Here is a 24,506-nt window from a genome sequence, read left to right as displayed (position 1 = left end):
TAGGTCTTAAAGTCTAAACACTTCTTGCAATGTCTGAGCAATTGGCAATCGAAACGTACATTTTTATTTGCAAGTCAAAATAATGCAAGCTTTCTGATGGGATGGTTTCGGGTTTGTTGTCCGTCACCGCCATCTAGTGCATGGTTTGCTTACTGAAACTGTGGCTAGCTAGAGGCTGGAAGGTCAAGCTGGTATTACATCCGGTTGATTAGGGGTCGCGCAGAAGGATTCCACATTGTAACTGTTACTAGTTTGCAATGTTGATACGAGTGAGTGAGTTTTAATGAGTTTCTGACTGTTCGGAATGTGTCGAGTAGAAGACGGGTTTATAACATGTAGATGTGTCGAGTTCAAGACGGGTTTATAACGTGTCTGTGATGATGTAGCCTTGTGTAACTACCTAACTTAGCCTATGTAAGGTAGCTAGCTAGGTGTAGGTTCTGTAGCTGACTAACTAAACATATAAGTGTCAAGTAGACAAAATGAACTGCACGAACAAAACAGCGTTGGATGATTTAGCCAGTTTGATGTCTGTGTGGTTTGTCATAATCGCCGCCTTGAAAACTTAATTCGTGGCTAAGTCTGTCAACATTATCCTAGTTTGTCCTGTAGTGACACACACAAGTTAGCCTGATTTCAGTCGCTCATTGTCTGCACCGTCTTGTTTTTCTTTACTTAGAGAATATTACAATTGGGCGTCTCTGCTGCGAAAGGAAGTCGGATCATTCATCACAGTGCGCCATGGAAAAGTCCTCTTATACCCATTGTAGTTGAACAGACGGTAAGAGTCGCCCCTTGATAAAGTGGTCTGCCTTGAAGTGTCGTGACATAACATCGTCAGCTAGGCCCGTAAACCATACTTTTTTGAAGGTCTCAATGTGATCCTTTTCTTGTGCCCTTTCACGCTTAGGGCCGAGGAGAGCGCGCCTATGACATCTACTCTCGCCTCTTGAGAGAGAGAATCATCTGTGTGATGGGTCCAGTAAGTCTCTCCGTCCTAATAGAACAACAGGTCACCTTCCCAGACTTGCCATATGTGTAAACTTACTCACAAACAGGTTGCGAAGGAAAACTTCAAAAGAGAAAAACTCCAGAAATGCAAACTTGTCAAAAGTAGTAAATGGGTTTTCTTGAACATGCTTTGTTGCACAATTTGGCACATTCATTTTCTTGGTTATGCTACCTTAATGTTGCAATAGTAAGGCAAATTTGGTAGAAATGTACAAGATGACATTTATTTAGAAGAGCTGCGTCAATCATACAAATATTTTGACTCGTGTATTCCTCTCCTCTCCTTCAGATTGATGACTCTGTAGCAAGCCTTGTTATTGCCCAGTTGCTGTTCCTTCAGTCAGAGAGCAACAACAAACCCATCCACATGTACATCAACAGCCCTGGTGAGAGAGGAGATGCTTGGGAAAGGAAATTAACCATGTTTCTTCAGTCTTGTGTAAAAAAAAAAAAACAATGGTAGTTCCTATTAAATAGTTCCTCTTTCTCACGCTTAGGTGGTGTGGTGACAGCAGGACTGGCCATCTACGACACCATGCAGTACATCCTGAACCCCATCTCCACCTGGTGTGTGGGACAGGCTGCCAGCATGGGCAGCTTACTCCTGGCCGCAGGCACAGCTGGTATGAGGCACTCGCTGCCAAATGCCCGGATTATGGTGCACCAACCATCAGGAGGGGCAAGGGTGAGAACTGGGGGCACATTGGGCAGTTGAGGAGGTGGTATGGGTGGTAGTTTGTAGTTCAAGATCAAGTCTTTTATTGTTAGATGCACAGAACAACAGACTGGGCACTGAAATTCTTGTGACAAGACACCGCACAACAACCTAACATAAGATAACATATAAATACTCTGAACATATACTAAACATATAACAAACCTATACTAACGTAGAAAACTATAAATATGCTAAATATACTAAATATGCTAAATATACAATACAATATACCAAACATATAGTGCAAACAGTAGTTAAAAGTGTCATGTAGCAAAAAGTGGCAAGTGATTCAAGTGGTGAAAGTGAATCACTGTCCATTGAGAAGCCTGATGGCCCTCGGAAAGAAACTGTTCTCCAGTCTACGTGTTTGAGACCGAATGCTCCGGTATCACCTGCCAGATGGCAACGGAGTAAAAAGTTTGTAGGATGGGTGGTAACAGTCTTTTAAAATCCTGCAAGCTTTTCTGAGGCTTAGTGTGTGGTAGGTGTCCTGCAGGGCTGGGAGCCCCCTGCCGATAATGAACTCTGCAGACCTGACCACACTGCGTAGGCCCTTGCAGTCCCTTGTTGTGCAGCTCCCATACCCCACTGTGATGCAACCCGTCAGAATGCTCTCTATCGGGCATCTGTACCTGTACCTGCATTGGAACTGAACTGTATGGCTTTACAGCCTTGAGTAATGGTTCTAGTCTAACCTCTGGAATATTTAGATGCCCCTGTATAATGCCTGTATAATGCCTTGTGTGTTTTAGGGTCAGGCCACAGATATTGCCATTCAGGCAGAGGAGATTCTTAAACTGAAACATCAGATCAACCTCATTTACAGCAAACACACGGGCCAGCTACTGGAAAAAATAGGTAAGTTCAACTCCTGCAATATTTAGTTTCTCAGATATTTCCTAAGAAAGTGTCTAGTGTTTACCTGATTTTCCGTAATAGCTGTTAATAGGCAAATTACAAAAGACTAACACTCATGGACTCATTTTTTTTTCAGAATATCTTGAAATGCTCTCCCTGTTGTAAATCAGTATCTCTTAACCCTTTAATGGTCAGCTCTGTTTGGTACAGCTCACCTTGTATTATTAATATCTTGATTAAAACCCTTCTTTAACTTCGCACAGTCTTTTGGACCCATCTGTGCTCATTGGTTGAAGTAAGATGAATACAAAGTAATGCTTGATGCCAGTGTTAATGTTGTGTCAAGGAGCTAGGTTGCTTTTGTTTCTGGGCATGTCCATTAAAGGGTATATCACTGTTTCACGTTCTCCTGTGCATCCGTTTGCCTCCCCCAGAGGGTGTGATGGAGAGAGATCGCTACATGAGCCCGATCGAGGCTCAGGATTTTGGAATCATCGACCGGGTCCTGGTGCACCCGCCTCAGGCAGGACAGGACGAACCGGAACTGGTCCAAAAGGAGCAGACCACACCGTCGAGCTCCCCCGCTGCCCCCGACACGCCGGCCCCTGAACAAGGGTTTTCCGGGACCAACCCACCCTCCTCATACAAACCCGAACCCTGAAGGATAAAATCCAGACTCGGCCCTCCCTCACAAGCCACATGCTGACCAACTCACTAAGGGTATGCCTGGAAGGAAGGAAGGGGCACCAGTAATTCCTCATATTGCCTAATATCGACGCCGTGTTTTTTTCTGGTGTCTATACAGGACAGAAGACATACCATATAATAGAAATACGTATGTGCTCTTAACTGAAGACAGAAAATGTGTGTGACGTCTGAGTCTCAACAGAGGCTTCGTATTTGTAACTTTTGGGTGTAATTTGAATAAAATGTTTAGAATAGCAGAATATGTAAACTGGTAAATAAAAAAATTAAACCAATTATATGTGATTGCATAAAAAATCAATATCTGACAAACAAAAAGTACCTTATTTTGATTTTCAGTGATAATCAGACTAGTTGGAGGACAGGATATTTCTTTTCTTAAATGTTATGTTCGTCTTTACAGAATTAAACCCTGATTTTACAACTGACCTAGTCTGAAATTTGTTTTCGATAATCATGGGAAAATTAAAGCAGTCTTATTTTTTCAAATGTTTTATTTTGTAGTTTCATAGGAGTGATTATTTTAAACCACTTATTTTATAATAAGTTTATCTATTTTTTGCCTGTATAATTTTTATTACAGCGGGTAAAATATGTATTGAACACGTCACCATTTTTCTCAGTAAATATATTTCCAAAGGTGCTATTGACATGACATTTTTCACCAGATGTTGGCAACAACCCAAGTAATCCACATATACATAGAAACCAAAACAAATACGTTCAGGAATTAAGTTGTGTGTAATAATGTGAAATGACACAGGGAAAAAGTATTGAACACGCTTACTGATATTTATTTAATACTTTGTACAAAAGCCTTTGTTGGTATTGACAGCTTCAAGACGCCTCCTGTATGGAGAAACTAGTCGTATGCATTGCTCAGGTGTGATTTTGGCCCATTCTTCCACACAAACCAGTTTCAAATCTTGAAGATTCCGTGGGCCTCTTCTATGAACTCTGATCTTCAGTTCTTTCCAAAGATTTTCAATTGGATTCAAGTCAGGTGACTGGCTGGGCACAGCTTTATTTTCTTTCTCTGAGTTTCCTTGACTGTGTGTTTAGGGTCATTGTCTTGCGGAAATGTACACCCTCGTTATCTTCCTCATCCTGGTAGATAGCAGCAGATTTGTATCAAGAATGTCTCAGTACATTTTTTCATTCATTCATCCTTCCTTCAAGTATGTGAGGTTTGCCAGTGCTATGAATGCTGAAAATGTAGCCCCACATCATGATGTTCCAACCTCCAAACTTCACTGTTGGTATGGTGTTTTTAGGGTGATGTGCAGTGCCATTTATCCTCCAAATATGGTGTGTATTATGGCATCCAAAGTGTTAAATTTTTCTCTCATCTGACCAGACTATATTCTCCCAGTATTTCACAGTCTTATCCAAATGTTGTGCAGCAAACTTTAAACGAGCTTCAACATGCTTTTTCTTCAGCAATGGAGTCTTGCGTGGTGAGCGTGCATACAGGCCATGGCGGTTGAGTGCCTTACTTATTGTTTTCTTTGAAACAATTTGACCTGCTAATTCCAGGTCCTTCTGAAGCTCTCCACAAGTGGTCCTTGGCTCTTGGACAACTTTTCTGATAATAGTTTGTTAACTCCTCTGTCAGAAATCTTGCGAGGAGCACTTGGTCGTGGCCAGTTTATGGTGAAATGAGGTTCTTTCCACTTCCCTCATCAGTGCTCACTGGAACATTCAGAAGTTTAGAAATTGTTCTATAACCAATGCCATCAGTATGTTTTGCAACAATAAGGTTGCGAAGGTCTTGAGAGAGCTCTTTGCTTTTACCCATCATGAGATGTTTCTTGTGTGATACCTTTTTATAGGCCATCAGTTGGGACTGACCCAGCTGATATTAATTTGCACTCTGCAAGGGGTCGGATTGCTTTCTAATTACTGATAGATTTCAGCTGTTGTCTTGGCTTTCCATGCCTTTTTGCACCTCCCTTTCTTCATGTGTTAAATACTTTATCCCTGTCTCATTTCACATTATTACACATAACTTAATTTCTGAACTTTTTTGTTTTGGTTTTCTTTGTATGTATGGATTAATTGGGTTGTTACCAACATCTGGTGGAATTTCATGTCCATAGCACCTTTGGAAATATATTTACTGAGAAAAATTGTGAGGTGTTCAATACTCATTTTACCCGCTAAGCCCATTAAATGGTTAGCCAGGCACTGTGAGAAGATGAGGCAGCTCACGCTTCAGCCAATAACATTATCAGACAATCTTGCAACAATTCTTTACCAGATATAAGCCGGTATGTTTTCCACAATATCCAGTTCTAAATGTTCTGTCTTTAACACAGCAATAATTGTGGTAAGCAGACACAGGAAAGCAGCATGTATTCATTTCAATTTGAATATTTATTTATGTGTATATAACTGTACTTTGAGTTAATTAAATAACTTAATTGTAGCATTACAAAGGTTACTGTTCACTAGAGATATAAGACAGTACACATTTGTCCTTACAAAAACTGTCAAAATAAAAAGTAGAAGATTCTTTGATCCATCCCTGGAAATACCATACCAAACAAATCGTGCAATATCGCCATTAAAAGTGAGAATATAACACATTCTGAACAGCAGTACGGGCAATGCGTTTCCGTTTGGTCCGAGTTCCATTTTTGCTGCAACAAACCAATATCCTGAAGTGCATCATCTCACATGATGGAGCAGCTGCTCTTCTTGGTGGTGGTTGCCCAGCGGAGCCAGCTGAGACGGGTGTCACTGTAGGGGGGGTAACGCAGGGCGCCGATCCGCTCCAGCCCCCAGCTCCTCAGCAGACAGGCACGCTTGTGACTGAATGTCTCGAAGGTATAGCGGCCATGGTAGCAGCCCATCCCACTGGCACCTGGATGGGGAGATGGAGGTTAGGTGATGCAGTGTCAGGAGAATTCATGGTTTACCTGAAAAGTAAAAGGTATGGAACCAGTTTTCCTTATAGTTACTAACTCCTGAGCAATGTGTTTTGGCTAAAATGAACCATCTTACCAGTGCCACCACACTACTCTTGTTATGATATGATAACCTGGGACTGTCACACCTACCTACTCCCCCAAAAGGTAAGGTTGGTAGGGTCATGTGCAGGATGCCATCATTTGCACAGAATCCCCCGCTGTTGGTGCTCTCCAGAACAGTGGTCACCACCTAGGGAGGGTTAGGGTGGAAACACAAACCTTACATTACATGTGCTGGAAAGTAGCACAAACCATTCAACAGACTCAGGAAACCTGATGAGCTTCATCACATTAGGCTCATCCATCTCTTCTGCTTACCTGAGGCTCATCAGAGAAGACATACAGGGCCAGGGGCTTCTCTCTGGCATTCACAAAGGTGATGGCTTCCTCCAGGGTCTCCACGGTGAGAATGGGAAGGATCGGGCCAAAGATCTCCTCCTGCATGAGGATGTCCGTTTCATCAACATCCACCAACACTGTAGGAGCTACGGGGAGACCGGGATGGAAGGTGAGGCAGATTTTGCGTAGGCTCTCAAACCATTGTACATCACTGTTACACGAGGCAGGGCATTGAAATGTTCTTATTGCCTCTGTTTTCAGGCCACATGCATCATTCAAAATAACTGGTTCAGTGTACAGTACACATACAAATTCAAGGTTGAAAGCGGTGTTGAGGTGGTTCTTTGAAAATTAAGGAGCTGTTTCTCCAGAAGCAACAGAATCTAAAAATATAATCCAATACCACAGCTTTAGAAATCTCTAGTCCATATCTCTATTCCTGCTCATTATACATTTATCACCACCACCCTGCTTACCGATGTACTTCTCCTCTTGTGTGCTCTCTCCCCCAATCGTCACGTTCCCCTTGGACTTCCCCAGCAGGTCCATCAGGTGGTTCCAGTGCTTGTCCGTCACAATGCGGCCAACGTCTGGACACTTCTGAGGGTCAGGCCCGTAGAAGGCCTCCAGGGCCTCGCGGATGGCCGGTAGGAGGGCGTCCTGCGTCTCCTTGGTGCAAAGGATGTAGTCCGGAGCAACACAGCTCTGGCCGGCGTTAAAATACTTGGCCCAGACCAGCCTCTTGGCGGCGGTCTTCATGTCTATCCGGCCGTAGATCAGACAGGGGGTCTTCCCCCCCAGCTCCAGGGTGACAGGGGTCAGGTGAACAGCAGCAGCAAGGAGGATTTTCCGAGCCACCGCCTGAGAACCTGAAGGAGTGGGAGATACGCAAAGTCTAAGTGCAGTAATGAAAGTCAATAACAGCATTGCCAACACCAATGATAATACAAAATGGTTGTTTTCATGCACTTTTTGTGAGGCTATGGAAAAAAGAAACAACTTAAGTGATTGAAATCCACTCTAAGAAGTGAAATTTTCTACAGAAACACCACATCAATAAGAAATGTGCCAAATACAGAGACAAAGCTAAACCAAGCCTAAATACAACAATACATTTTTTTTTAAATAAAGCTGAACACGAGGAAAGAAGAGCTGGATTGTAAACAATCTTACCTGTGTAAAAAATGTGGTCAAATCTGTTCTCCAATAACCTTCTGGTGTCCTCTGCTCCACCACAAGTGACCACATAGCACTCCTGAAAGGGATATGGCCAGACGGATATGAATACAAGGAAGCGTCGCAAAGATAACCACACATAAGCGAAGACAGGTGACAGGTGACAGGTGAGTGAACACTGCCTTACCTTGGACAGGTACTTGGGAATGAGTTCAGCCAGGAGCGCCTCGGTTGCTTGACTGATCTCAGACGGCTTGAGGAGCGCACAGTTACCTAATGCATGATGGAAGTAAGAAGGATTAGCACTAAAAACAGACTTCTCCGGTATGTCTCTTTACTGGATGCTGGACATGGAATGGTAGTAGGTGACAAAAATATTTTTCCAGGAAATAGTTTTAATACCCAAACTGATCTTTATCACTGTAAAAAACTGTCTGGAAGTTTGACATGGCAGTCTGCTTCGAGCAACAAACATGTTTGACAAACTCAACAAACCAGAACTAAAAATGAGCACACTGTAAGGCAAACACATATCTTGACGAAAAATTACTTACACCATGCCACTGGCGGTTGAAAAATTAAGTTGAGTTATAAATATTACAGGGGTAATATTACATTTATGAATTATTCACTGTGTACAATACAATCTTTACAGTGTAGTATTGCAATCTTTTTTTGGCAGGATACCGCAGCGGCAAATCTTGCTATATTCATTTATTTAAATATTATAATTTTTAATTCTCCAGCATCACAAGAGAAATTGGAAAGGAACACATTTACCATGCCAAGATGGCTGCAGAGACCCCCAGCATACAAAACGTAATATATGGGAGAAGTAAATTGCAATGTTTCAAATTGCAATACTTGCTGTGTCATATAATGTAAAAAAAAAATCGCAATAACATATTGTAGTCCAAATATCGTGATTGTAACATGAGGCGATGATGCGATACATTCATTGATATTTACCTTTCATTTTACTTAGGATGGATGGCATCACTAACTGTGTTTGGATAGAAACTCCACTGCAATGTTTTGATCCAATTGCAAGGGCTTTTTGACTAGCACATAATCACATATTGCATTATATTATTTGGGTAGCAGTTTGGTGAAATATCAATGGCATTATTTCAGTATCTTCCACTAGACCTATAGACAGGACCAGAAGCCTATACATATTGACAGGCACTATGAAAATATGCCCATCTCCCTGGGTCAAAAAGCCACTACTATATGTAATGACTAATTAACCAGAAGCTGGCAAGATCAGAAAACAGGCCTGATAATGAAAGAATGTACCTGCAGCTATGGCACCAACTAGCGGTAACAGAATGAGCTGAAGAGGGTAGTTCCATGCCCCAATGATCAGAACCACTCCGAATGGTTGTCTTTGTATAAAGCAATCATCAAACTTTGTTGCCTGAAACACAACAGTAAAATAATGTAAAGAAAGGTAGAAACATGAAGTTAACCGCTATGAGCAACAATTACACCCCAGTATCGTTCATTTATGTGGACACAAACATTGCAATGTCCTACAATGCAGGTCTCACTGAAACTTTAGTCTCCCAATGCTGCACTTCTGTCAGGATCCATTTCAGCTTTGAGGTGGGAAGTTTGTGGACACTCACTGTAACATTGCCTTATCCTCAACAATCAAATGCAATTCTTGTGCAATTTCACACTTGTGTGGATCAAGACCTATGTGTGTGGATTGCCAAAAAAGCAAGAAGAATGTCGCAAGAATGTGCACGCAGAATTACAGATTTACAAATGACACTTCATGACAAATGCACAAACAATGTATGATGTATATTCACAGAATATAAAGTATGTATTTATAATACATTAATTTGTACAAATCATTGTACACTTATTGAAATGAGAGCTTATAAATCTCAAGTGAGGCATTCTGTTTTAGGATGGTTCTGTGGATTTGTGGATTATAGTACATGCATTTACAAATAATTTTGAGACATTATTTTCTCCGTACACTGCTCTCTACGAAAGGAAACACAACTGAGCTAATTTCTCAGAGGATGGTAATCTCTAGATCCACAGTAGGCTACAGATTGTCATGGACAATACACTAGGTTTCACTGGAGAGCCTTACCAGATTCGTGCCCACATATTCAGGTAACATCCAGGTCTTCAAGTTATTTATCGCGAAGCAAATGTCATTCCTCACAATCTCAATCTCTGAGATTGCTGCTTCAAATTTTGGCTGTAGAACAAAGAGTACAAGGGATTGGTACTGGAAGTCAACATCTACAGCAGCCAGGTCAAATCTTGTGAGGACAGTAAATGCTAAGGGGGTACTATTCATATACATACCTTTCTAAGGTCCCTGTGTAATGCGTCCAGAATCTGAGCTTCATTCTCCTCCATCAAGGCGAGGAGGCCCTTAAGCTCTGTGAGGCGAAACTCCAGCGGAATGGTCACTCCAGTGTGGAATGCCGCCCGGAGTCCGGCAATCACCTCACCTTGGCATTCCATCTTCTTGCACCTGACGCGCCTTCAGAGAGGTATGACAAGGTTTAAATATGAGTGCTGCTGGCGAACACACAAGCCAAGACTTGTATGGTCGTTTCTCAACACCAACACAATCGAACTACATCAAGTTTATGGGAAGGCACCAGGGCGTAGATTTGACTACATGTCTAAATGTGTAATTTTATCAAAATATCCCCAGGGTTTCAGACTCCTTTACATGCGAGTCAATTCAGAGAACCTTCCTTACACCTCCACTCAAACGTAAGGCCACACCCCATACTAAGAATCATGTAAAGACGGTCTCTTTTAGCCAAACCATATCAATGATACACTTTTATATCACAATGGTATAACGTTGTTGGTCGTTAATCGGGAGGATAACAGCAGAGATGCTTTCACATCTAAAATGATAAGGAAAGGTGTGCATGCCAGGACACCGAATTCGCATGTTGGCTACTCACTGTAGAATTACCAGTCCGCTGGCATTTGGCACAAAACTTGTGTGCGTAATGTCTCAAACTAAAATAGCTCACAAAGCTACAACTTTTACTTTGCTCAAACATGAAGCAAAATACTGAGCCCCCAAACATTTTATTCTTTGAGTTTGTCGTATAATTCCCGCAGGCAAAAACAAAACAAACTTACCCGGCTTCAATGTTAATTTAATACAGCCGTCCTCGTTTAGCGGTTTTAATTCGGACCACTTAGACCTCAGAGATGTTTAAATGCGTTGAACACATGCAGACAAGGAAACTAACAGAAGCATTTCCGGGTTTCCATACAGTATTTTGATTCAAGATCAAGTTTGTCTGGTTTGGTATCTGGAGCCAGTTGTTATGGTGATGGAACAAGAAAAACCAGCTGGAAGATTTAAATGTGTTGGAGGTTCACTGTCTGTGTACTGTGTATTGAGATCCACTGTCTGTGTCCATATATTTCCAGCTGAAGGATAGGTCAGTAGGTTTATATGTCAGTCAGTTTTTCTTTTTGAGTTGCCCTTGCATGTGCGTGTATTAGCTAGTACTGTCCTCTGTTGGATTAAGTTTCAGAATGATATTTGAGTTGAGCAATCTCTACTAGGCTATTCGTGGGGTATTATTATGTTAATTATTCAAAATGTGATTTTGCTCTTTTTTTTTCAGAAGTCTCTTTAACACCAAATAAGAATTTGTTTTATTAAAGTAATTTATTTTACAAGTGAAGCAATGTTGCTGGATAGAAAACCAGAAGTGAGATAATAAAGTAACAGTCAATTAGGCAATTAGGCTATAGGCATACTGTGGGTTATATTACCATTCATACCATATCTTCTCACTCAACATTTTAGTTCTCCCTGCATAGACAGTTTAGAGTTAACTTATTTCAGGGTGAGTTAAGATGTCTACCTTTGCCGAGACTTCGTAGCAATTAAGGTTGTGGAAGTTTGTTTTAGCCGGTTCGACCCCCTGGACCAGCAGGAAAAATGCGGGTAGGGGGATTGAATGAACAGCGCCTTCCCCCTCCCTCACCATCCACAGTTGAAGTGCCCTTGAGCAAGGCACCTAACCCCTAACTGCTCTCTGGGTGCGGCACTGCTGCTGCCCACTGCTCATTGCTCTTAGTATATGTGTGCTCACTGCTCCTAATGTGTGTGTGCTCACTGCTCACTGGCACTGGCGAGCACGACCACAGTATAACAAGTGGTGTTATGCTGTCATTATTTTACATAGGGTGCAGTAACCATACACAGGAAGATTTGAAATTTATTTAGAGTAAAGTAAGACTCAAATTCATGAACACAAGGCACTGCAAAGATATGTTTCTGTGTGTGTAATGTTGAACATCAGCGTCCAGCTCTGTTCTTTACAGTGAGTGTAGCGGAGCACACTGCCTCCCCCTGGTCATTGACGGCTCTGCAGGTGTAAACTCCAAAGTCCTGCCCCTCCACCTTCTCCAGTCTAAGGCTACAGCTACCGTCCTCCTCATAGTCCATTGTCACATGGGACTGCTGCTCCTCCAGCACCTCCTCCCCCTTCAGCCACTGTACCTCTGGGTCAGGGTAGCCTGGATGGGAAGAGGGAGAGGCAGGGGGTGTTTCAGGTGATTACAACAAAGGGGTAACATCATGGAATAAATAGGTTGGATGAGATAGATGTGAATGAATTAATGAATATTTACTGGGAGCTACATTGGTGGGTGATGGTGAGAATGTGTAGGTACAGTAGGTTAGAAAGTGGAATGTCGTGTATTTCTGTGTGTGTGTATTTTATAGATACCTGTGATTTGGCAGGTGAGCAGGGCCGCTGATCCTGCTGTTATTGTGAGGTCTGAGAGGGTCTGGCTGAACTGTGGTGCAGAATGGAGTTTCCTCTCCAAAGCCTCCAGCACCTCAGCGGAGTCTACAGCACAGATGGAAAAACATCTCAGTCTTCAAAGGTGTGTGTGTATGTGTGTGTGAGGGGTGGGGAGTGGGGTGTGGGTGACAGATAGTAAGAGGAACGGAGAGTGGAAGAGACTGAATCTCTTTGTACCCAAATGTGCATTTCTTACCCTCCACTGGGCTGCTTACAGACAGAGAGCCTTCTCTGGATTTCGGTGCCATTCTCTTCAGAGCCAAGATAGCTTTTCCAGTTTTCTGTACACACACACACACACACAGAGAAACAACACCAACAGGGAGTCTCATCAATCTCTTGTCTCTTGTCTGTTATCCATCCCTTATGGCTCTCTTGATCAAAGTTCTCCATCTGCCTTCCAGTCTGTCCTTGCCTCTCATTCCATGCCTAGTTTTTCATTCAGTTGTTCTCTCAGTCATTTACCTGCTAAATAAGCTCTTCTTTATTGAAGCCTGAATATTTCCATCTCTTTATTTTCAGGCCCATTAATTTGACTTCTTAGACCAAGATATCTCTAACTCTTTAGGATAAATCTCTTTTAGCTTATTAGTTAATTAACATCAACACGGCTAATTAATCAGCATCAATACCGCACTCACCCACACATACACACAAATACCTTCCATTTCTGCCTGGCCAGGAATTTCTTCATTTTATTCTTGGAGAGGACCTTTGCGGCTCCCGCTCCAGCTGAGACCATCCAGGGATGAGCCAGAGCTTCCTCACATGACATCCTGCGTCTGAACACACATGAGCACACAAGTTTGGGCTTCAAATTCCTTTGTAGATATGGGATGGGAGAAGCTTTAGGTGTGTGTGGGGGTGGGGGTGGTGTGGGGTGACTGGATGGGGAAATGTGTTTCTTCATGTGGAGGGGAAATTTGATATGAGTGTGCATAAGAGATAGAGTGATAGACAAAACAAGAGAGTGAGAATGGGCCTCTGTGTACATATGAGGTAATGTGTTTGCTCAGGTGGAGGAAGCCTTGCATATGTCTGTGTGTGGGTCGGCGGCAGGGTTGTGTGGGGCTGACCTTATGTTCTTGTTAAGCAGAGAGCTGATGAATTCTTTGGCCTGAGAGCTGATGTCCTCGAAGCTCTCATCATCAAACTCCCACTGCGCTGCCGTGACCAGGGCTAGAGTCTCAGCATCACTGCTGCCCTGGAAGGGAGACTCTCCACTCAGCCTACAAAAACATACACACACCATACACACACACCATACACACACACACACAGACACACAGCGAGAGAGAGAGACAGACACAGGCCTATTATCTTTCTTGTCCCCTTTCTCCAAACCTATCATCACTATTAAGTGCTCCTTCACTGTTTCCATGAATACACTAGACACAACACACACACACACACACACACACACACACACACACACACACACACACACACACACACACACACACACACACACACACACACACACACACACACACACACACACAGAGAGATACACGTATACACAACACCTTGTTATCAGAAAAAGCTTTAGCTTTAGTTAGTGAGAATTTCGTACTCACAGGATGTAGCAGATCACCCCAATGCTCCACATGTCTGTGCCCAGGCTCACAGGCTCATAGTTGATCACTTCTGGAGCCACAAACTCCGGGGTTCCATGCATCACCGTCAGAGGGGTAGAGGGATCTGAGAGGGCAAAAGTAAAGGATTGGACTGGGAGTTTTAGGACTGGGAGAAATCACTGTTCTTTAAACACCATCTGGATGGTTGAACATTTGTAAACAGGAAAATGCCTAATTCACCTCCCATAAAGTGCTTGTACACATAAAACTACCTATTAGTAAATGCTAACCATCAGCATCTGCCTTTGTTATTGTGCAGCGATCACCAGAAACAACCATAGAGATTAAAGTTGATGATTTACTTAAAATGCAGGCGGAACTCACACGTAAATGTAGTATAATGTATGGCCACCATGTAGTATAAATGTCTTATTCTAAAAATGTTTCCAACAGCTCTTTGGTCTTGGTGCACACACCTTATGTTTAAATGGAGTCAAAATAATATTCATTTCTATCTTATCTATACATGACGAAGCATAGTCTCTACACAAACCTTTGAAAATGGAGTGACATCAAAGATAGTGAGATAGAGGTATAACATCTTGGATAGAAGATGAAAAGCTGCACACACAGAGACACACACACACACTCACCCAGCGTGCATGCAAGGCCAAAGTCGATGACCTTAATCAGGGTTCCGCTCTTGTCCACACAGACGATGTTCTCGGGCTTGAGATCCAGGTGGACTATGCTCTGCTCATGCATGAACTGGACGCCCTCCAGAACCTGCTGCATGTAGCTAGCGCTGGTGGACTCCGTGTGCTCATAGCTATCATCCACGATACGCTCAAACAGCTCGCCACCGGCTATGCTGCTCAGGAGAACAAAAGAGATTCATGTCACTTTGGGCACACAAGAAACAGCCACACACATGATCATACCCACACAATAAAGTTAGCATTGTTTAACCCAGGTCGCTCAGAGAGTCAGGCTAATCAGCCCAAACAGAATTTGAATGAAGACCCAGTGGTTGGAGAGCTGTAAACTGCGTGCTGTGAGGATTATGTAAAACTGATTTACTTCATCTGTGTGTTGTGTAGATGATCATGCCCATCCCACAGCTTTGGCCGAGTGAACTGGAGAAAGACACACCCAACCTCGCCACACACTCATCACACAAACAGACACACTCACAACTCCATCACCATGACGACCTCCGGCTTGTTGTCGTAGGCTGCCAAGCACTGCACCAGTTTGGGGTGATGCAGGTGATTCATGAGCTCGATCTCTCTTCTCGCCGCCTGTCTCTCCTTCTCACGGCGGCCCTTGTAGAACTTGCCAGCGTAAACGTGCCCCGTTTCCTTGTGTTTGAGGCGAAGCACCTGACCAAACTTCCCCCTTAAAGATAAAAAGAAACATTGCAGGTTGTCATATAATCATGGGCAGCCTCTCTTCATTTGAATGTATTTCTTTCTTTTTTCGTATTTCCTTTCTTTCAATGTCAGTTTCTGAAAAGGCAGAGACTAATTGTATGATATGAAAATATCTTCCCAAGTGTATAGCCGATGTCTGCTATACTTACGATCCCAGTTTTTCTAAAACGTTGTAGTGGTCGGTGACCTTATGGAGTGTGTCAATGGTGACATCCACATACTGTGGTAGTTCCTCCTGTTGGTCCTCTGGGAATCATGAAACACACACACACACACACACACACACACAGAGACACACATATATGACCACTCATTACACAATATGGTTTTTGAAATTACATCTGGGGAGTATCTCTCTGTGACACAAGTCAAAAGTGCTTGATGAAATTGGAAAAACATTTGGATACTCGATGAAATTCATAAATTTACATGCTGGTTAAGGATGATTCTGGCAAACCACAGTCAAGCCCAGATCTTCACCCAGCAGAATCTCTCACCTTGGGCATCCATCTGAAAGACCTGTGACTCCTCACTCGGCTCGCTGACTCCCACCACGTTACAGACGCGCACCCGGAAGCAATACTCTCTGTGACGCCGAAGTTCTGAGTGTAGCCTGAATGAAGTGCTCTTGCAATGGGCTGTGAGCTCGCGCCAGACCGCAGACTTCCTCGGCCCTAGTTCCTTAACCTCTACCACATAGCCTGTGACTGCGACGCCACCGTCATAGCTGGGGCCTGACCAAGAGAGCACAGGACCCTGAGGGGAGAAGGACACCACGGGGCAGGAGGCCGGAGGATGGGGTCTGTCTGGAGCAGAGACACACACACACAAACACACATTAGAATGAGTAGCAATTGGAAAAGCTAGCAAAACTATCATAGTTTGATGATCATCATGTGTAAGGAATGATGTTGAGGTACAACCATATGCGGTGGAATGAAGTAATCATTAATGAATTAATTAATTAATTAATCTAAAACGTTGTGTGTGGAGAATGAACACAAGCGGATGGGGTGGGGGGGCGGGGCCTTACCAGTGATGGACAGAGTAAGTGTTTGCTGAGCGGAGCCTTTGCGGTCCCGTAGCAGGATGCAGTAGAGGCCGGCGTCCTCTGGCCGAGCTGCAGAGATCAGCAGGGTGCTGTGCTCGTCACTGCTCTCCACACGGTACCCAGGTCTGTCTTTCACCTACAGAGAGTGAGAGTGAGTCAGGGTACCCTGTTTACGTGTGTGTTTATGTGTGTGTGCGTGTGTGTTTGTGTTTGTGTGTGTGTGCGTGTGTGTTTATGTGTGTGTGTGTGTGTGTGTGTTTATGTGTTTATGTGTGTGTGCATGTGTGTTTGTGTTTGTGTGTGGTATTGGGAATGTTAGGTATCAGCTGTATACATGTGTCTGCATATTTGTGTCTGATTATTTATACGTTATATTTTCAGTTTATTTTCTCTCACCCAATGTGTGTGCGTGCGTCTATCTGCATGCATGTCAGAGAAAAGAGGATGTGTCTAAAGTGTAGGTGTGTGTGTGCTTAGACCAGAGGAAACGTGTGTGTGTTGATGTGTGTGTTTGTCACCTCCTCTTTGTTGTGACTCCAGCAGGAGGCTACAGGTGAGCTGCCACTGAATCCAGCTGTCAGACGGGCCTCAGCTCCAACCTGAACCTCTACCACAGCTGGGGGAGTCGAGAACTGCAATGGAGGAGCTGGACACACACATGCACACACACCCACAAAGAGTATTTAAAATCCATTGTCCGTATCAAAAAACGTTTTACTCTGGACAATGTAGTCACCCAGGCACAGTGTAACATATTCATGGTTAATTTGTTTCGGTCTACATTTGGCTGATCACAGTGGCTGTAAAGATCACCTGATATCAATGGCTGTGCTCAGAGGTTAAGCAATGGCACCTGACCAGTGTGTCATTATTCAAATCTTTGTGGTTTGAATTTTTGCCTGGACATCATAAAGCGATTACAGATGTGAAAACTGAGCTTTTAAATTGTGTGTTTGATGACTTCATCATGTCCCTCTCTTTCTTCCTCTCTCTCTTTCTTTAGACAAATATACATACACACACTCACACAGCCTCATACAAAACTAAACATGTCTTCCTCTCTCTCTTTCTTTAGACACATATACATACACACACTCACACACCCTCATACAAAACTAAACCTGTTTATCAAAGGTCAAGCCCACACATTCATAAAATCCATTCATTTTCACCTATAAAGCTGTATAACCAGACAATATGTATGGCCAATACAATGTCCAGTGCAACAGGTGAATATCCATTTCCTATCAAGTACGGGATCGGCCAAAACTTCAAAAGCTGTGATCTGTGAGTGGATCGGTGAACACTTGTACACTTTTATCAGCACTGGTATGAATGTTTTTCTTTGCAGATGTTACATTTATCTTAGGTTAAATCATGACAACTGAAACAAATACTTCCCATAATCCTGTCAACAGAAATACAGAAGAGAAACTAACACACAATGTTGATTTTTTTTAACTAAGAAAAACCTTAACAATACTGACCTTTATCATGTGATTATTGTCCATGACAAATCCATATTGACAGGTGTAGATTGAGCATAATTAGGAGTGTCATTGCAATTACAATGTTACTATGTTACAAAATACTACTGAGAGCTTAGTGCTTCTTGCTGGGGATGTCTGTGTCTGTGTGAATGCTGAAAGAGCAAAAGAGAAAAACCAATCTTACCTGTCCCTGAACTTGACCTCCTCTTCAGAATAGCTTCTGCAGGGAGTTAAAAGGTAAGGCAGGTGATATAGCAAAAAGTCGTGGGCGGAGTCTCTGTGTGTGCGTGTGTGAGTGTGTGTGTTTGTGTGTCTGCCTGTATATGTCCTTTGACAGAGCAAGCCCTGCACTTAAGTTTATTGTTTTAAAATGGTGTTTGTTGTCAGGGCTGTTGATGCCTTGTAATTACCTTTGCGGCGTGCTGGGGTTCCTGTCTGGGGACTCTGAACAGGTGACACTGGTCCTCGGGCAGCACCTCCCTCACCCAGGGGTGTCAGTGGTGACCTCGAGCCATTCAGGTTCTCGGAGGTCGGGGAAAACACAGAGGACGAGGGAGATGGCTTGCTCTTCATCTGGCACATTTTCTCAAAGTCTTGATTTGATCCATGTGTGTTTTTGGACATTGTTGACAGAGAAAGAGAGATAGAGTGAGTGAGTGAGTGAACATGTGTAAGTGTGTGCATGCACGTGTGTGTGCGTGCTTCTGTCCACCAACAAAACTGATAAGGTTTGAGGCAGGGCTGAAACAGGTTCGGTAAAGACTTGTGTATCATTCAAACACATCAACACACTAGAGGAGACCACGTGAGGGATAGACTTTAAGTACTGTCTGGACGTGAGGACAGAGAACAGAGACAACAGTGGACTTCTAGGTCAGTTGTGTGGAGTCAAGTCATAGGGTTTCAGAACACCAGCGCGAGGAGTGTTCATAGAGGTGAAGTTAATGGGCTGATGAGTGACATTGATAAATACAGGGTTTAAAATTCAGGAAAGGATAAGACTTCAAAGTGAAGAAAATGGTGAAAAAAGACAAAGATGGGATCTGGGCGGCATCGGTAGAGGAATGAGGAACAAGGGAGTGATAGTGACGGAAAGAAAATACAAAAATATGAGAAAAAAACCCAACTTGTTAGGCTAATAAAAAACTTCAATAAACACTTCCAATAAAGTCCAAAAAAGCTTAAAAAAATAGATTTTTCCAGTTAACATTGGATGTGTAAGTCTTACATGTTTATAAAAATATATATATATATATATACAGTGGGGAAAATAAGTATTTGAACCCTTGCCAAGTTCGCAATTTTGGCCACTCGCAAAGAAATGTGTGATCTATAATTGTAATAGTAGGTGTATTTTAACAGTGAGAAACAGAATATCAACAAAAAAATCCAGAAAACTGCATTTTATAACATTTATGACTTAATTTGCATTTGTTGCAGAAAATAAGTATTTGAACCCCTAGGAAAACATGACTTAGTACTTGGTGGAATAACCCTTGTTGGCAAGCACAGACGTCAGACTTTTCTTGTAGTTGGTCACCAGGTTTACACACATCTCAGGAGGGATTTTGGTCCACTCCTCTTTGCAGATCCTCTCCAAATCCTTAAGGTTGCGTTTTCAATGGGAGGGAATGAGGGAATGAGGTTCAAGCCCAATATTCCACGTTACATGGCCCCATCCATAGTCCCCTCGATGCAGTGGAGTCGTCCTGTACCCTTGGCAGAGAAACAGCCCCAAAGCATAATGTTTCCACCTCCATGCTTGACGGTGGGGATGGTGTTCTTGGGGTCATATTCAGCATTCTTCCCCCTCTAAACGCGGCAAGTCGAGTTGATGCCAAAGAGCTTGATTTTGGTCTTATCTGACCACATCCTGTCTCCTAATCCTCCTTAGAATCATTCAAGTGTTCATTGGCAAACTTCAGACGGCCCTGTACATGTGCTTCCTTGAGCAGGGGGACCTTGCGAGTGCTGCAGTACTTCAAACCATTACGGCGTAGTGTGTTGCCAATGGTTTTCTTGGTGACTGTGGTCCCAGCTGCCTTGAGGTCATTCACAAGCTCCCCCTGTGTAGTTATGGGGTTATTCTGCACCTTTCGGATGATCACCGATACCGCACGAGGGGATATCTTGCATGGAGCCCCAGACCTAGAGCGATGGACAGTTGTTTGGTGTTGCTTCCATTTACGAATAATCGCACCAATAGTTGTCTGCTTCTCACCAAGCTGCTTGCCGATGGTTTTGTAACCCATTCCAGCCTTGTGCAGGTCTACAATCTTATCTCTGACGTCCTTGGTCAACTCTTTGGTCTTGCCCATGGTGGTGAGGTTGAAGGTGTGAAGTATGATTCTTTGGACAGGTTTCTTTTATACACGTCACCAGTTGAGATCAGGTGTACCTTGTTAGGCCTAATGAGGACTAATCTGTGTGCTTCTTGGGAACATACCTGGTCATTGGGAGCCAGAATTCTTGTTGTTTGCTTGGGGGTTCAAATACTTATTTTCTGCATCAAATACAAATAAAGTCATAAATGTTGTAAAATGCAGTTTTCTGGATTTGTTTGTTGATATTCTATTTCTCACTGTTAAAATACACCTACCATTACAATTATAGATCACACATTTCTTTGCAAGTGACCAAACTTGCGAAATCGGCAGGGGTTCAAATACTTATTTTCCCCACTGTATATTATTCTGTCTTTTTATATATTTTTCAGTACTGTTTTTATTTCCTAGTTTCACTTAATTCTTTAAGTGGTGGTCATAGTATGCACTGCTATGCAATATGTGTTGTTCAACAGGCTACATTCCCAACCACATTCCCCTAACATTCCTATTTATCAGCTAATGGCCTTGCTTCTAGATTTGTTTGAACATTAACCGTTTCCCTGTGTGAGGGGAAAAAGATTTCCTTGATTTATTTGTTTGTGAGCACAAAAGGTATTTGTTCTGAACTTGGTCCGAAGGTATGTGTGTGTTCTGAAATGTACCCATGACTGCCTGTAACACTTTGATGTGTAGGTGTCATTGGACACACTTGGAAAAAAACCTTACACCAGAGAGCCTTTTCTTCACTCGCGGAAAAACATTTGAATATTTCAGAGTGTTTAAACAAGGTGATCTTTGACCCCAAAGGCCTTGCTGGGTTGACCCTTTCACCCTCAGACAAGGAAGGATTGTCACAGCCCTCCTCTAGGGGTAGGCCTGCTATCTTTCTAATACAATGGGAATCTGTTGCATAAGGCAAAACCACACCAGGACGGTTCTCTCTCTGAATGGTGAAATTGTTTAGACATCTTTCTTCCCTCCGGTTACATTGTTCTGAGCAAAGTTGCACTGGAATGAATGCTGGTATACATAGCTAATGAATTCTTCTTTAAATGCCTGAAGTCAGCAGCTTCAAATAGACACATTTAGAAGCAGAAACTTAATTGGTGATCAGTTGTAATGATATGTAGATAGTTATGTTCTACGTGGTAACCCACAGACTTGTTCTATGAGTCATTTTTTTCTCATGACAAAAAAAGAGTTTGTTTGCCAGCTAACAAGTTATTTGCCCTCAGGCACTGTAGTGTGTAAATATGTGTAAATATGTGTAAGACTGCTGTTGACAGCAGTAGGTAGCAGTAGTAGCAGTAGCAGAAGTGACTGATTTAAATCAGATTTAAAAACAAATTTGTTTACTGATATAAGGTTACTCATAAAGCAACCCATTGGTGGTTTTTAAATTTCAGATTCAAACTCAAGATTCAACCGCTGTCACAGACAAAACTACCAATGACACATGAAAGCAGTGCAGAATTATACAGAACACAGCCACTGTGGACTTAAATGTGTCTTTGCATGTTGGATCGCTTCTTCTTTTTTTTGGAATGAAGTGCAGTTCATGAGTGCAGAAGTGGCTTAATAGGGATTATCAGCGAGGCCAGCGTGGGCAGCACCAGCACGGAGGAGAAGTGAAAGTAAAGGTCTCATCTCAGATTAAATCAGCTCAAGTCTCCAACTTGCACAATTCCTTGTCTTGACTTGCCTAGCCCTGGCACTAGCTCTGGCATCACTCCAAATGAACACCGCTGAATGACACCAGGAGAAACGGTAATGTAGACACACACACACACACACACACACACACACACACACACACACACACACACACACACACACACACACACACACACACAAACAGCGAGCGAGAGAGAAACCGTGTACATATACATCCTATACATACATATACATGCACTCGTGCACACAAAAAGACAGCCCTTACCTGAGTCCAATGTTTCATTTTTGCTCATGGTCAGGTTGTTGGTGGTGACTCCGGTGCGAGGGCGAGGGGACAGCTGCACATGCAGAGTCGACACATAGCGCTTTTTCCCCTCTCCACCGTCCATTCTCATCCCAGTGTCCACAGCTGCTGGAGCTGTCAGTCCCATACAGAGAAGAAGCCAACAGTCATTTCCCCAGCGCCCTTATCACACATCCCCTCTCTCCGGCTCCTGCTCTCTCTCCTTACTTTCTTTTTCACAACAGCCCACTCATCTTTATAGTCTCCCGCTACCCTCCTCTCCTCCCACACACCATACAGTATACCTTCAGAGCTCTCTCTGTCTCTCTCTCTCTGTCTCTCTCTCTCTCTTGGACAACTCCCATTTATTTATTCATAGCATAGCAGTGAGAGACAAAAGGAGGTAGAGAAAGAAAAAAAGCAGGCAGGGCAGGAGAAAAAAATGATACAGTCAAGGTCCAATCAGGTGGAGATTTGTTTTGTCTGTCTTTTTTTCAGCCTTGTTATCAGGGCAGAAACTGACCTTTGGATGGGCAGTAAGTCAGCACTATCGTGGACACATGTCTCTGTCTCTGGGCAGCAGGACACTGACCTGCTCGTCAGGAAGGGAGAGTATCTAGAGTATGAGAGGGCATGGAATGGGGCTGAAGAACACAACTTCCGAGAGTTACGGCTCTCTGTTTCATTCTCATACTGGAGAAATTCTGGAGACATTAGTAGTTTTAGGGGTCATAATTCAATCCTAGGCTGGCTCCCTCTCTGTTCTCAAGGGTCCCACCACGTCATTTCACAGAGCCAGTTAAGTCCTGGATGTTATGGGCTGGTAAGGGTGTGTGAGCTTTGGTTAATTGGTTGATATACCCATAATATACACACCCACTCCCCCACCCCATCTGTCTTTGACATGAGATTTATGACGTTAACAAGCCTGACTGATGTAGGTGTGGGGGTATGTCCCCCAAGTGTCAAAATACACACACACACACACACACACACACACACACACCAAATGGAATAATTCAGGGGTGACCTTGACCCCATGTGTCCAATTTGTCTTTATATTTTGTTCCCCAAACTTCACTCCCATAACGTAGTATTGGTTTCAGTAGTGAATCGAATTTTTTTAACCAGAGTTTTATAGGAGGGTTATATTTTAGTAAAGAGTTCCTTAGCATGTAGTAGGTTGTTTTTGCCTTTTCAGTTAAATCTGAAGCTAAAGCTGTCAAAGTGATTCATGCTGCAAGTCCTCTCTGCCCCCTTCTTCTTTAAAGCATGAAAAAGTCACTCACAGTTTTGGCACAAGCAACTGCATGTGTGTTTGGCTTTTCCTGTTTAGTTGCATGTGTTTGACTTTTCCTGTTTAGTTGCATGTGTTTGACTTTCCCTGTTTAGTTGCATGTGTGTCTGACTTTTCTTGTTTAGTCATTCAGTTTAAAGTACAATTTGTGCAGGTTGAATCTAATGATGTAAAAATTACTTGGATGGGTCTTGCTGTTAATACACATTTGTAATGAAAATAAAATACCATTCACACAATCCCTTTCTGCAATCATTTGTCATGCACAAGACATTTTAAAAAGGAAACCTAGTTAATTGACAGAATTTCAACTGCAGTTACTAACATTACATTGCATTACATTGCCCTTTGGTAGTTGTTACACTTACAGCTTAATACTGCAGATTACTTTATCAATGCAACATAGCTTGCTCTTACTCTACTGCTAACACTACACATGTCAAATGGTTGTTCTATCTGTACAACACTGTTGATACTGGCCTTGTGAACATTTGTAAATGTGTCAAGTCACAGCTGCTGGTCTGTGAAACTGAAGTTAGAACCTCTATGACTGACATTGGCACCACACGCAGTCTAATTTTCAAGTGGTGTCTTGAAGTGAATAAACAGTCATACAAGTGAGCAGCTGTGGTTTCAGTCTGCTTACAATATTATGTTTATTCAGTAAAAGTTAGGTACCAAAGATAGAATGCAGAGGCTGTACAGAGAACCCAGGAAGCAGAACTTCAGGGCCTTCAGAGGGGTGCGTATCGGACAGGGCTTATTCCTT

At 42.8% G+C, this 24,506-nt stretch overlaps 3 protein-coding genes across 4 annotated transcripts; 1 reads left to right on the top strand and 2 right to left on the bottom strand.

Annotated features, from left to right (window-relative positions):
• Positions 1-123: 123 nt before the first annotated feature.
• Positions 124-3,720, top strand: LOC105898654 (caseinolytic mitochondrial matrix peptidase proteolytic subunit). Its single transcript, XM_012825695.3, has 7 exons — positions 124-269; positions 680-781; positions 911-982; positions 1,301-1,397; positions 1,509-1,696; positions 2,482-2,587; positions 3,022-3,720. Exons 1-7 carry the CDS (start codon positions 258-260, stop codon positions 3,246-3,248), a joined length of 804 nt encoding a protein of 267 aa, XP_012681149.2. The 5' UTR covers positions 124-257; the 3' UTR covers positions 3,249-3,720.
• A 1,929-nt stretch (positions 3,721-5,649) lies between these two features.
• Positions 5,650-11,059, bottom strand: aldh3b1 (aldehyde dehydrogenase 3 family, member B1). Of its 2 annotated transcripts, none has more exons than XM_012825708.3 (10): positions 10,918-11,059; positions 10,114-10,294; positions 9,893-10,003; positions 9,079-9,199; positions 7,967-8,052; positions 7,777-7,858; positions 7,080-7,472; positions 6,583-6,749; positions 6,355-6,454; positions 5,650-6,158 (listed from the first exon to the last, which is right to left on the bottom strand). In XM_012825708.3, the coding sequence occupies exons 2-10, from the start codon at positions 10,273-10,275 to the stop codon at positions 5,968-5,970; spliced, it is 1,413 nt and encodes a 470-aa protein (XP_012681162.1). In that variant the 5' UTR covers positions 10,276-10,294; positions 10,918-11,059; the 3' UTR covers positions 5,650-5,967. The 2 variants fall into 2 exon arrangements, with proteins under 2 accessions (XP_012681162.1, XP_031426589.1); XM_031570729.2 differs by lacking the exon at positions 10,918-11,059 and adding an exon at positions 10,734-10,861.
• A 937-nt stretch (positions 11,060-11,996) lies between these two features.
• On the bottom strand, positions 11,997-22,871 carry mylk5 (myosin, light chain kinase 5). Its single transcript, XM_031570717.2, has 15 exons — positions 22,423-22,871; positions 18,567-18,749; positions 18,341-18,376; positions 17,185-17,312; positions 16,649-16,802; positions 16,113-16,421; positions 15,765-15,861; positions 15,377-15,580; positions 14,836-15,053; positions 14,183-14,306; positions 13,682-13,834; positions 13,267-13,387; positions 12,802-12,886; positions 12,528-12,650; positions 11,997-12,315 (listed from the first exon to the last, which is right to left on the bottom strand). Exons 1-15 carry the CDS (start codon positions 22,586-22,588, stop codon positions 12,095-12,097), a joined length of 2,322 nt encoding a protein of 773 aa, XP_031426577.1. The 5' UTR covers positions 22,589-22,871; the 3' UTR covers positions 11,997-12,094.
• Between the last annotated feature and the right edge of the window lie 1,635 nt (positions 22,872-24,506).

Source organism: Clupea harengus, chromosome 1, assembly GCF_900700415.2.
Source record: "Clupea harengus chromosome 1, Ch_v2.0.2, whole genome shotgun sequence".
NCBI lineage: Eukaryota > Metazoa > Chordata > Actinopteri > Clupeiformes > Clupeidae > Clupea > Clupea harengus.
This window is presented reverse-complemented; position numbering and strand designations above follow the sequence as displayed.